The sequence below is a fragment of the Squalius cephalus genome (genome assembly GCF_949319135.1).
Source record: "Squalius cephalus genome assembly, chromosome: 11".
Classification (NCBI taxonomy): Eukaryota; Metazoa; Chordata; class Actinopteri; order Cypriniformes; family Leuciscidae; genus Squalius; species Squalius cephalus.
The window spans coordinates 1889429-1902175 of record NC_137132.1 but is presented as its reverse complement, the minus strand read 5'-3'; the positions used below and the strand labels follow the sequence as shown (position 1 = coordinate 1902175).

At 38.9% G+C, this 12747-nt stretch overlaps 1 protein-coding gene across 3 annotated transcripts in view; it reads left to right on the top strand.

Annotated features, from left to right (window-relative positions):
- Positions 1 to 12747, top strand: part of LOC307167415 (protein NLRC3-like) — a 52075-nt gene that overhangs the window by 21926 nt on the left and 17402 nt on the right. The window contains exons 1-8 of one of the 3 annotated variants that reach the window (XM_079886501.1): positions 2078 to 2152; positions 2471 to 2584; positions 3057 to 3182; positions 3233 to 3328; positions 3463 to 5187; positions 6382 to 6453; positions 7422 to 7595; positions 9785 to 9958. In XM_079886501.1, coding sequence (XP_079742627.1) covers positions 2103 to 2152; positions 2471 to 2584; positions 3057 to 3182; positions 3233 to 3328; positions 3463 to 5187; positions 6382 to 6453; positions 7422 to 7595; positions 9785 to 9958 — 2531 coding nt within the window. In that variant the 5' untranslated portion in view covers positions 2078 to 2102. Of the gene's footprint in view, positions 1 to 2057; positions 2153 to 2470; positions 2585 to 3056; positions 3183 to 3232; positions 3329 to 3462; positions 5188 to 6381; positions 6454 to 7421; positions 7596 to 9784; positions 9959 to 12747 lie in introns of those variants that run through there. The other 2 variants (XM_079886503.1, XM_079886502.1) reach the window with 2 other exon arrangements.

Sequence of the window (12747 nt, the reverse complement as noted above, 5' to 3'; positions counted from 1 at the left end):
CTGTCACTTGCGCCACCCGGTATAGCCTAGTCATTTCGCGAACGACTTTGAAATTCGACTGGTTTATTTTTGCTGCGGCAGTAATAGGCATTGTGGTTGATTATTTATTAAATAATTCAATTGATAATCATAACAACATGTAAGCCTATTTAATTCTGAATATAACAAAGAATGCTTAAACCGACTAACATCGGTATAACTGCAAGTCCTGAAAATGTTTTAATTTTCACTGTTATGTTTCAGTTAATAAATCTACAAACACATTAAAATAACACGAAGTAAATGACAAGTAACCTATTGACATAGCCTTTCTAAATTATAGAAAAACTGGGCACACAATGTTAACGTGTGTCTACTTTGTTTAAATTTAATGAATAATTTAATGAATTTGAATTCGTTTAACCACAATATTTATCTTGAATTTATCTGTGACCTCAGATCAGATTACTGCCGCGGCAGATTACGTCATAAAGAGAATAAACGGACACTTTTCAAAGTCTGTGATTACAGCGCCACTCAGCGGTAAAAGGCAGCAAATACACATCCCAATTTTGCCGCCGCGGGAACGGCGGCGGTAAAAGTCTCATTCTGGTTGTCCACCATCTGTATATGGCCAGACTATGCTCGCTGAGTCTCTCTCTCTCATACACACACACACACATTCTTGCTGGCCCGTCTCTATGGCCAGACTGTGCTTACTGAGTCTCTCTCTCACACACACACACACACTCTTGCTGGCCCGTCTCTATGGCCAGACTGTGCTCACTGAGTCTCTCTCTCTCACACACACACACACTCTTGCCGGCCCGTCTCTATGGTCAGACTGTGCTCACTGAGTCTCTCTCTCACATACACACACACACACTCTTGCTGGCCTGTCTCTATGGCCAGACTGTGCTCACTGAGTCTCTCTCTCAAACACACACACACACACACACACTCTGCCGGCCCGTCTCTATGGCCAGACTGTGCTCACTGAGTCTCTTTCTCACACACACACACCCACACACACACTCTGCCGGCCCGTCTCTATGGCCAGACTGTGCTCACTGAGTCTCTTTCTCACACACACACACCCACACACACACTCTGCCGGCCCGTCTCTATGGCCAGACAGCGCTCACTGAGTCTGTACATGGTCAGTGTTTTCCTGAGCTTCACATCACTCACTGTGCTCAGGTAGTTCGCAATAGTGTATTCTCGATTTAGTGCCGAATAACATTCCAGTTTGTGTTGCTTTTTAATGGTGTTTGTCCATTGGGTGATGTACTCGTCTTGTTCTGTGTTGATAATTTGTGCAGGCCGAATGTGTGTGAGTGTGTGTGTGTGTGTGTGTGTGTGTGTGTGTGTGTGCTGAGGTGTGCTGATCTCTGCTGATCTCTGCTGGAGAGAGTTCAGTCAGTCTCAGCACCAGCTGACACAGAGGACTCCTCGTTACGCTCAGGTCTTTTACAGAAATCTAAATGTAGAGTTTCAATCGGATGTTTTTCCCCAATTTAAAAAAATCTAATTTTATAGAAGGACCCCACACTTCACTGCCATATAAAACAATTGGTTCAATTATTGATTTGACAAGTTTGAGCCAAATTTGGATTGGGATGTCAATTTTGATTGATGTTTTTATGGCATAGAAAGCCCTTTGAGCTTTCTCTTTGAGTTCATTCACAGGCAAAGTAAAATTACCATTTGGAGTTATTTTCAGGCCGAGGTAAGTGTATGTTTTTGTGCTCTCGGTTCTGTGTGATAGTGTGAATGTGTGTTTTGGTCCCTGAGATCTGGAGCGTATCTGGAACATCATTACTCTCTCACTCTCGTCACACACAAAAAGTGAATGTAAGTCCTCTTGCCGCCATTTTGAGCAGAAAAAATATGAATACGACATGGGGAAAAAACAGTATCAAAGTTTTTTTTTATTAACGTTTAAGAAGGAATATCCATGTATCTTTTTGGTGTTAAAGTTGGAGGACTTTTGTGTTTAGTGGGTCGGGATTTTATTTTTATTTTTTTGCCCGACTGAACATGTTCAATTTAGCATGTGAATGTTTCTTCATTCAAAGTCAGTGGAGTAGATCAAACTCATCAGATTCTCCTGCAGCTTCATCATGGCTGATTCACAAGGATCCAGAGATGGAGATTTTCCTCCAGGATGCAGGTACTTTCAACAAACACTGTTAAATATTGTATTAAATCACAGAAAAATATCAGTGTTGACCCCCCCCCCCCCCACACACACACACACACACACACACACACACACACAAAGAGTTTACAGAAAAAATATATAATTTTGCCTATTGTTTTTGTTTTAAAACTATAAAACATGAAATATTAAGTAAAAAGATTATAAAGTTATCTCAAAGTTCTTTTGATGAAAGAATGTTTATATTAATATGGTTCCTATCATAAAGAATAAAGACATTGATCTAAAGTTTAATCTAAAGGATTAAACTGAATCTGTTCTCTGTTCCAGTTCAGTCCAGCAGAAGAGCTCAAACCCAGAGTCCAGCTGTGTGTCTATGAAGAGTAACTGGTCTATGGATCGCCCAATAGAGTTTAAGAGTGGAGACAAACGGCCTAATCTCAGGTATATCAATTCTATAAAAGTTATGCTTAACAGTGATGTTTCACAGCAAGAGTACTGTTGCAAGAGTACAGTAAGGTGGTTTATCTTTAAAGCTCAGCTAAACATTGGTCCCTTAAGTTGGTTGAGCCTTCGTCCTCCATTGTGCCTTTGAAAAGGGTCATGTGATCGTGGCTGATGTTCACTTGAGTTGCAGTTATTCTATAATTCTAAAGGGTTTTTTTTATTTGTTTGTTTCGAATTCCTAATATTACAGTTTTTCTCAGTGCATTTTTTTTAATCATGCTTAACATTTGCAAACCAGTTTTAATTTTTCAAAATAATTATAATCCAAGTTTATAAGACAGTGCAAAACACACTGAGTTACAGACGCTAAAGCAAAAGTGTTACAACACTCCCTGGTCTTTCCTAAGATAGAAGATTCCTGTAAAAGTGCACAACATTTATAAGTCTGTATGCTTTTTATTTTACTTAGATTGAAAACCAGTTCAGTCCAGCAGAAGAGACAAAAAACAGAGTCCAGCTGTGTGTCTATGAAGAGTAACCAGTCTATGGATCGCCCAATAGAGTTTAAGAGTGGAGACAAACGGCCTAATCTCAGGTATATGATTTCTATAAAAGTTATGCTTATAGTATCAAAAAAGATTTAAGGTCAAATCTTCTATCCAGACCAGTTAAAAACAAAACTGTGTACAAGCCTGTGATTCAACCACAAGACTTTAATGAAAGCATGTATCCTGGTTTCAGGTAAAATACAGGCCTTTTGTTGATGTTGTTTAATTTTTTGTGTCCCATAATACAGCAAACAAATAATCTATTTTGTAATTTATGGCTATTTACTTCTCCAACTTGTGTAATAATGTGGTATTTTAATCTTACAGCCATGACTCTAAACCTGCTGAAGTCCTCAACACATTGAGATCAAATCTGAGAAAGAAGTTTGAGTGTTTGTATGAGGGAATATCAAAGCAGGTAAACCCAATACTCCTGAACGAGATCTACACAGAGCTCTACATCACAGAGAGTGAAAGTGGAGAGATCAATAATGAGCATGAGGTGAGACAGATTGAGAGACAGTCCAGGAGAGCAGAAACAGAGGACACACCGATCAAATGCAGTGACATCTTTAGACCTTTACCTGGACAAGACAAACCCATCAGAACTGTGCTGACAAAGGGAGTCGCTGGCATTGGAAAAACAGTCTCTGTGCAGAAGTTCATCCTGGACTGGGCTGAAGGGAAAGAGAATCAGGACGTCCAGCTCATATTTCCACTTGCTTTCAGAGATCTCAACTTGATGAAGGACAAAACACTCAGTCTTTCAGATCTTCTTCATCGCTTTTTCCCTGAAACAAAAGAAATGGACATATCCAGTGATGAGTATAAGGTTTCATTCATCTTTGATGGTCTGGATGAGTGTCGTCTGTCTCTGGATTTTCAGAGCGATGTGAAACTGTGTGATGTGACTGAATCAGCCTCAGTGGACGAGCTGCTGACGAACCTCATTGTGGGGAACCTGCTTCACTCTGCTCTCATCTGGATCACCTCCAGACCAGCAGCAGCGGATCTCGTCCCCTCTGAGTGTGTCCATCGAGTGACAGAGGTACGAGGCTTCAGTGACACACAGAAGGAGGAATACTTCAGGAAGAGAATCAGTGATCAGAGTCTGGCCGACAGGATCATCTCACACCTGAAATCCTCAAGGAGCCTCTTTATTATGTGTCAAATCCCAGTGTTCTGCTGGATCTCAGCCACTGTTTTAGAGAAGATGTTGAGTGAAGCAGAGAGAGGAGAGATTCCCAAGACTCTCACTCAGATGTACACACACTTCCTGCTCATTCAGACCAACATCAAACATGAGAAGGACTATGAGAAGAAAGTGAAAGATGAAGACATGATTGTCAAACTGGGGAAACTGGCTTATCAGCAGCTTGTGAAAGGCAACCTGATCTTCTATGAGGAAGACCTGAGCGAGTGTGGCATTGATGAGACAGAAGCATCAGTTTACTCAGGATTGTGCACTCAGATCTTCAGAGAGGAGTTGGGCTTGTATCAGGGGAAAGTCTTCTGCTTTGTTCATCTGAGCATTCAGGAACATCTAGCAGCTCTATATGTGCATCTCTCCTTTATCAACAATAACATCAATGTGTTTGACCAGATTACCAAACCAACTAATGGCGACAAAGTTTCACTATGTGATCTCCATCAGAGAGCTGTGGATGAGGCTTTAGACAGTAAAAATGGGCATCTGGACCTTTTCCTTCGTTTCCTTCTGGGTCTGTCAGTGGAGTCTAATCAGAGTCTCTTACAAGAACTAAAGACACAGACAGCAAACAGCTCTCACAACAATGAGGAAACAGTTGACTATATTAAAGGAAAGATCAGTGAGAATCCCTCTCCAGATAAATACATCAATCTGTTTCACTGTCTGAATGAACTGGGTGAACTTTCTCTGGTGAACGAAGCTCAATCTCATACGTATGGAGGATTATGTGATGTGAAACTCTCCTCATCTCATTGGTCAGCTTTAGTGTTTGTGTTGTTGTCCTCAGAGGAGACACTGAAGGCGTTTAACCTGAACAGCTTAGTAAGAGACAGAAAAGATCAGTAAGTAACACTGAGTACAATCATTACAGTCTAAAACATTATGAACAAAGAGAAACTAAGAAATCAGAGGTGTTTAAATCACGGGGCACAGATTGATTTCTGGGATATTGTACATAATTTGCGGGTGTTTCTCAAACCGTGGCTGTGTCCTAGTAAGTCTGCATATCTCGACTGCCACGTCATCAAGCGCCTCTGAAGGCCGTCTCAGTTTGAAGGATCTTTTGAAGACAGACTTTAATTCATGTCCTTAATTCAGCTCATTTTGAAGGAAGCATCAAGTTGATCCTTCGTGTCATTCAATCTCCCACAATCCTTTGCATACATTCCAATTCATGTAAAAGAACTGATGGAAAGTTCATTATGAAATGTAAGACACAAATAATGTATTCGGAGATGAAGGCATACATGTTATCTTTTGTTTCTGTGCAAATTAATCACTGAACACTAAACGGACAATAATGTAACGGGTGCAAGGACCCTTTTCATCGCTGCTAGCAGCTTTAATTGTTGTTATTATTATTAGGCTACTTTTATCATTAAATTAATATTACAGTTAATTTGCCCTGCTATAATTTCATAGCACATCATCGCATAACTGACGCGCTGTGAGGACATAAGATTAGATTAGCTTACTTCTCATTTAAAAGACAACTTAGTTAACACAAAACACTTCTTGATTCATGAATATATGCATTTTTTCACTATGGGCCACAAGAGGAGTATTAAGAAAATAAATGAATGTCTCATTATCATTTTTCTTTATCACAAATTGCTTGCAAAATGTTGGACAATGATTCAAATTTCGTGCACGTCATTTCCCGTGACAATAAAACTATATTATTAAAGTAAATTACGAAATAAACAAGTAGGTAAATAAACAACAAGCAAACAATCTTGTGTGCTAAAAAAAATTCTGCTAATAATTTGCTGATGCAACTTTTTGATGCAACCCCCCCAACTTGGGAGTTAAATGTCGTCATGGTGATAACCATAGCAACGGACAGGACAAAAAATCTGATATGTCAAAATAGTATATACTAAAACAAATTTTTCACGTCCTTTATAAAGCAGTGTTTAATTAAAGGGTATTTAGGAAGGTATAATGTATTGTTTACTTGTGATATGAATTAATATTTTTATTATTATTATTATTATTAGCATTAATAATTAACTTATTTATTTATTTTCAATTAGTGTCATGCAAAACACTGGAGATGAAGTTCTTCAGAAGCTGATGCCTGTGGTTACTGCAACTAGACACGCTCGGTAAGTAACACTGGGAACAAGCATCACTGTTAAAACATTATTACATTTCTTACTTAAATATTATAAATGAATGGTTTAACAAATAATATGAGTGTCACACTTCAGCTTTTAAACCCTCCACCTATCAATGACCTGATTAATGTTAATATTTTTAATGTATATAAACATTTATATTTAGACTTTTTTATGTATTCATTTTAATTTAATTAAAATGTCAATACATTTATATTTAAGAAAAATACAAATGTATTAAATGTATTCCATTATATCATTTTTATATAATCTTTCTGCCATGAGGTAGGTTTGTTTTCCTCCTCTTATTTCTCTCTCTCCCTCTCTCTCACCTGATTCGTTCCTGCACCCTATCCACCTGTTCGTAACTGTAATCAGCGCGGTCGCGGATTGAGATTGCACCTGCTTTTCCTTTGTTCTGATCTCTCTTGCTAATTAGTGTCTAGTTGTTTCAGGCTTCTATGCCAGATTATTGCTAGCCGCTTCATGCCTGTGGAGTTGTTTCTCTTCTGAGCAATCTGCTCTATTACCCTGCTGTCTCTCTGGTCTCTATCTGTGGTGCTGTGGGCATTGACTGGGGCTGTTCGCTTTTCATCATCTGTCTGCTGCCAGTGAGAGATCTCTGTCCATGACTGAGGACTATTCCTGAGTTTACACTTGCAAATCCACTGGCATGATCAAAACCCTTATTTTCCTTATTGAACGGCAGACTGCCTAAGTTCTTTTGTAACTGAATAAACTCCATTAACCTGCACCTCTTGCGTTTGGGTCCTCTCACCTTTGACACTTTCTCTCTCCCATAGAGGCATAATCTTTTAGAATAACAGTCTGTTAGAAAACTCGCTGACATATTGAATTCATTGTTTAAAAAAAGAGATATTGCACAAACTATAAACACAATTAAGAAAAAAAAAGTTTTGTTTTGATCTAAGAGAGTGTATCATTGTTCTCCACAGGTTGTGGGATTGTGGTATCACAGATGAAGGTTGTGCTGCTCTGGCTTCAGCTCTGAGATCAAACCCCTCATACCTGAGATATCTGGATGTGGCTGAGAATAAATTCGGAGACTCAGGGGTGAAGCAGATCTCTGCTGTACTGGAGAATCCTCACTCTAAACTGGAGAAACTGTGGTAAGATCATCTCTACCATAAAGACTCAGAGTGAATAAGGATTAATATGTAGATAGTGCATACAATATATCTTTGGAGTAAATCCCATCCGGTGGTTCAGCAACAGATTCCTGCTCAAACCGTCAGATCCTGCCGGTGGTAGAAGGCAGCGGTGAGGAGTCTCCCTGAAGAGGAACATTTACATCTTAATATATTATTATCTCCTAAAAGAAAGTAAAACTAACATTTAAATCAACGGACGAACTACAAACCAGACAACAGATGCAGGATACAGTGAAGAGGGCTTTTAAATCACAAATGTTTGGTGTAAATTAACTTGTCATGAGCATTTCCTCAAAATGTGTGTGTGCAGCTGAAAAGAGGGAAGTGGTGTGTGTTTCACCTGAACCAGGACTGTCACCATATCAGATTTATCAGTATATGATTATCATGGCCAAAATAACACACAAATAACAATATATCGCCATGTCAATGGAAATCTTGAAAAGATAAATAATAATGCTATCAGTCAAATTCATCTTTACTTTATTTTGTTATTTTTGAAAAAGAAGAATCCCACCATCACATACAAATTTGAAATAATGGTCACACTTTATCACAAGTATACAGTAACACAGATCTTATAAATCATTTGCAAACTATTAGTTTATAGTTAATTAATAGTATATAAGCTGTAGTTAATATATTAAGAGACAATATTCAAATAGTGAGTTCTTCATTCATTGTCACTGTAATTAACAAAGTGTTATTGTTTAATTAGCTCTTATGTAAAAAGTTAGATAATGCTTTGTTCACAACGTATTAACTCTAGATAGTTCTCAGTTTAGATTAGGTCACGGAAATTCAGAAAATGTCATTAAGTTCTTTAAAACAGCCTTTATTCTACATTAATTACATTAGTATTAAGAGTTCCTTTAAATGTTTACAAATACATTAAGAACATACACACACACACACACACACACACAGCGAGAGAGAGAGAGAGAGAAGCACATACAGAGAAGCACACACACACAGACCCACACTCACTCACTCACACACACACACACATTCACACACACTAGGGCTGGGACAATACACCTAGACCATGAGGAAACGTTAAATCATACACTCATCAGACTGTACATGATGTATAAAATTAGGCATATTTACAAAAATGCATTACATCTTTCTGAGTTTTTTTTTTAAGCATCATACAGTACTACATTCTATTCAATAAATAATTCAATTACAAATAAAATAATTTAAGTCACTTGTCGCCACCTAGTGGCGAAACAATGTAATTGATAAATGCGCTATTTTAAATGCCAATTTTCTATCAAAAGCTGATTTACTCTATTTTGAGCGCTCCTGTAGACATCAGTGTTTATATTTGAACTTTAAACTTTTATCCCAGTACTATGATAATTTGAACTATTGTATCACAGAAATAATGATACTATTATGAGGTTTAAAAGACCTTTTGTGAAGCTGTTTCATGACAACTCTCTCTGGGTCAGCGGCAGCTCCAACACAGATTTAAAATGTTGCAATATGATTTTGTCGAAGGTTTAATAGACAGACAAATTTGAAGAATATCGTGTGGGTGTTTGAATGGTGATCACAGTATTTTAAAGATTAATCGTGCAGCTCCACTGTCTTATTTCTCTCTCAGCATATGAGTAGTGCGAGGGCTTTCAGTGCATTCAGTCTCACGTCACTTCCACACGTCCACTTGAAATGGATATTACGACACTCATACATAACTACACGTCATCCTCTGTTGGAACAAAAGTGGTTAACTTCTGTCAACCTCGTCTATAAGCAAGGACAAAAATAAAACAATTTAATTTGAATCAATATCAATTCTGGAATAAGAAAAATCACGATAGTTAGGTGAATTGATTTTTTTCTTACAGCCCTAACACATATACATGTTCCTTAAAATGTTTAGAAATACATTGAGCACACACACATACACACACACACTTTGGGTTTCCATGTTTTATAGGGACTTTCCATAGAAATTATGATTTTTATACTGTACAAACTGTATCTTCTATCCCCTTATCCTAACTGCTGTATTTTAACAAAGTGAACTAATGAGTATTTGTATATATTTCATATTGACAGCATTATGTTATTTATTATTTAAATGTTATGTTGTTATCTTTGGATATAGGCTTAATGTGTGTCATTGTTCTCTACAGGTTGAGTGATTGTGGTGTCACAGATGAAGGTTGTGCTGCTCTGGCTTCAGCTCTGAGATCAAACCCCTCATACCTGAGAAAACTGCATCTGTCTGGGAATAAACTTGGAGACTCAGGGGTGAAGCAGATCTCTGCTGGACTGGAGAATCCTCTCTGTAAACTGGAGATACTGTGGTAAGATCATCTTCACCATAAAGACTCGGAGTGAATTAGGATTAATATGTAGATAGTGCATACAATATATCTTTGGTGTAATCTCCATCCGGTGGTTCAGCGACAGATTCCTGCTTGAACTGTCAGATCCTGCCGGCGGTAGAAGGCAGCGGTGAGGAGTCTCCCTGAAGAGGAACATTTACATCTTCATATATTATTATCTCCCAAAAGAAAGTAAAACTAACAGCTAAAAAAATGGACAAACTACAAACCAGACTACAGATGCAGGATATAGTGAAGAGGGTTTTTTAAATCACAAATGTTTGTTATAAATCAACTTGACTTGTAATGCTTGTGTAAACAGACCTTTGTAAAAGCGACTCCTCAAAATGTGTAGCTGAAAAGAGGGAAGTGGTGTGTGTTTCACCTGACCCACGACTGTCACCATATCAGATTTATCACTACATGATTATCATGGTCAAAATATATCTATGGAAATCTAAATTTAAAAAAAAAATGCTATCAGTCCAATTCATCTTTACTTTGTTTATTTTGTGTTGTTTTTGAAAAAGAAGAATCACACCATCACATACAAAAGGAACAATTACACTTAATGGCGACCAGTTTGAAATAATGGTAACACTTTATCACAAGTATACTGTAACACAGCGCTTTTAAATCATTTGCAAACTATTTATAAATTTTATTAATTATAAAAACATGTTTTAACAGTCACTTGTCACCACCTAGTGGCGGAACAATATTATCGATAAATGCGTTTTTAAGCACCAAGTGTCTACCAAAAGCTTATTTACCCTATTTTGATCGCTACCATAGACATCAGTGTTTATATTTGAACTTAAAACTTTTATCCCAGTACTTCTATGATCATTTGAACTATTGTATCACAGAAATAATGATACTTTTATGAGGTTGAAAAGACCTTTTTGTGAAGCTGTTTCAAGCTGTCTCACGTTGCTTCCACGCGTCCACTTTAAAGGATATTACATCACTCAACACTCATAGATAACGACACATTTCGTCCTCTGTTGGAACAAAAGTGGCTAACTTCTGTCATCCTCATCTATAAGCAAGGACAAAAATAAAGCAATTTAATTTAAATCAATATCGATTGTGGAATAAGAAAAACGTATTTAAAAATCACTCCTCCTTGAATTGCCACCTTATCGTTGTGGAGGGGTTTGAATACCTGAATGATCCTAGGAGCTATGTTGTCCGGGGGCTATATGCCCCTGGTAGGGTCTCCCAAGGCAAAGAGGTCCTAGGGTCAGGGAGGGTTAGGGTTAGATACCTATGGAGCTTAGGGAGAGACTAAGAGCAGTTCAGAAGCCCATTATGAAGCAAATCAAATCAAGGGCCGAGATGTCGATCGGCATGGCCACCCACGCGTGGGCTCACCACCTGCAGGAGGGACCATAAGGGGGCGGTGCATAGTGGATCGGGCGGAAATCGAAGTCGGGGGCCTCGACGACCCCATCTCTGGACACGGAAACTGGCTTTAGGAACGTGGAACATCACCTCGCTGGCGGAAAAATTATATAGGCTATACATATAGTCTGAGTGCTGTGTGCTTGTCATGTTGTGATCGTAAATATGAGCATGCAAGAGAGAAAGTATATGCGCAGTTTCAGTGCCACCGTTCTCCTCTGATTGCTGTGTTGTGACCGAAATAGTGCACGCGGGAGCTCATGCGCAAAACCGTTTTGTAAAATTATGTATGAATCATTTTTATTTTATCATAGATCATTTTACAAAACTGTTTGGCGCATGTGCGGCCGCGCGCACTATTTCAGTCACAACACCATAATCAGAGGAGGATGTGCTGAAACCATCAACTGTCGATGCTGTTCTCTTTCTTCATAAATCGTACTAAGAAGGATATATTTGTTGTAAATAGTTGTGCAACTGCGTAAACTTTGTTTTGAAGTTTTATGTTTGAGTTCCAGAGGAATTTGTGACTGTTTCACCTCTTCAACCACATCAAAGTTTCGTAATTATTAAGTCTGTGTTTTTTCTCTTTTTTTCTTGTGTGCTGACTGCTGAGGTGGCCGCTGTGCCTTTGTGAAACAGTGTTTGTACATGTATATATGTATATAGCTGCAAGCAATCATAAAATATAGCTTATTGCCAAAAAAAAAAAAAGTATTTCTGTGAGAAACAGACCTCAGGTTCAGATCGGGTTCGGGCTCAAAATATAACCGTAATGGTCGGGTTGGGTTAAATGATTTCGGGTAGGGGCCGGGAACGTATGGCTGAGTCCCGTCAGAGAGATGACACTGACACGATTTCCATTGAGGAAGCAGAGGGCTCGGAGGTGGACTCGTCCTTTACCCAAGTTGAAGTCACAGAGGTAGTCAAGAAGCTCCTCGGTGGCAAGGCATCGGGGGTAGATAAGATCTGCCCTGAGTACCTCAAGTCTCTGGATGTTGTGGGGCAGTCTTGGCTGACACACCTCTGCAACATCGCATGGCGGTTGGGGACAGTACCACCAGGCTGGTGGTCCCTCTTTTCAAGAAGGGGGACCGGATGGTGTGTTCCAACTACAGGGGGGTCACACTTCTCAGCCTCCCCGGAAAAGTCTATGCCAGGGTGCTGGAGAGGAGAATTCGGCCAATAGTAGAACCTTGGATTCAGGAGGAACAGCTCGGTTTTCATCCCGGTCATGGAACACTGGAATAGCTCTATACCCTCTCCAGGATGCTGGAAGGTTAATGGGAGTTTGTGGATTTGGAGAAGGCATTCGACTGTGTCCCTCGTGGTGTCCTGTGAAGGGTGCTCTGGGAGTATGG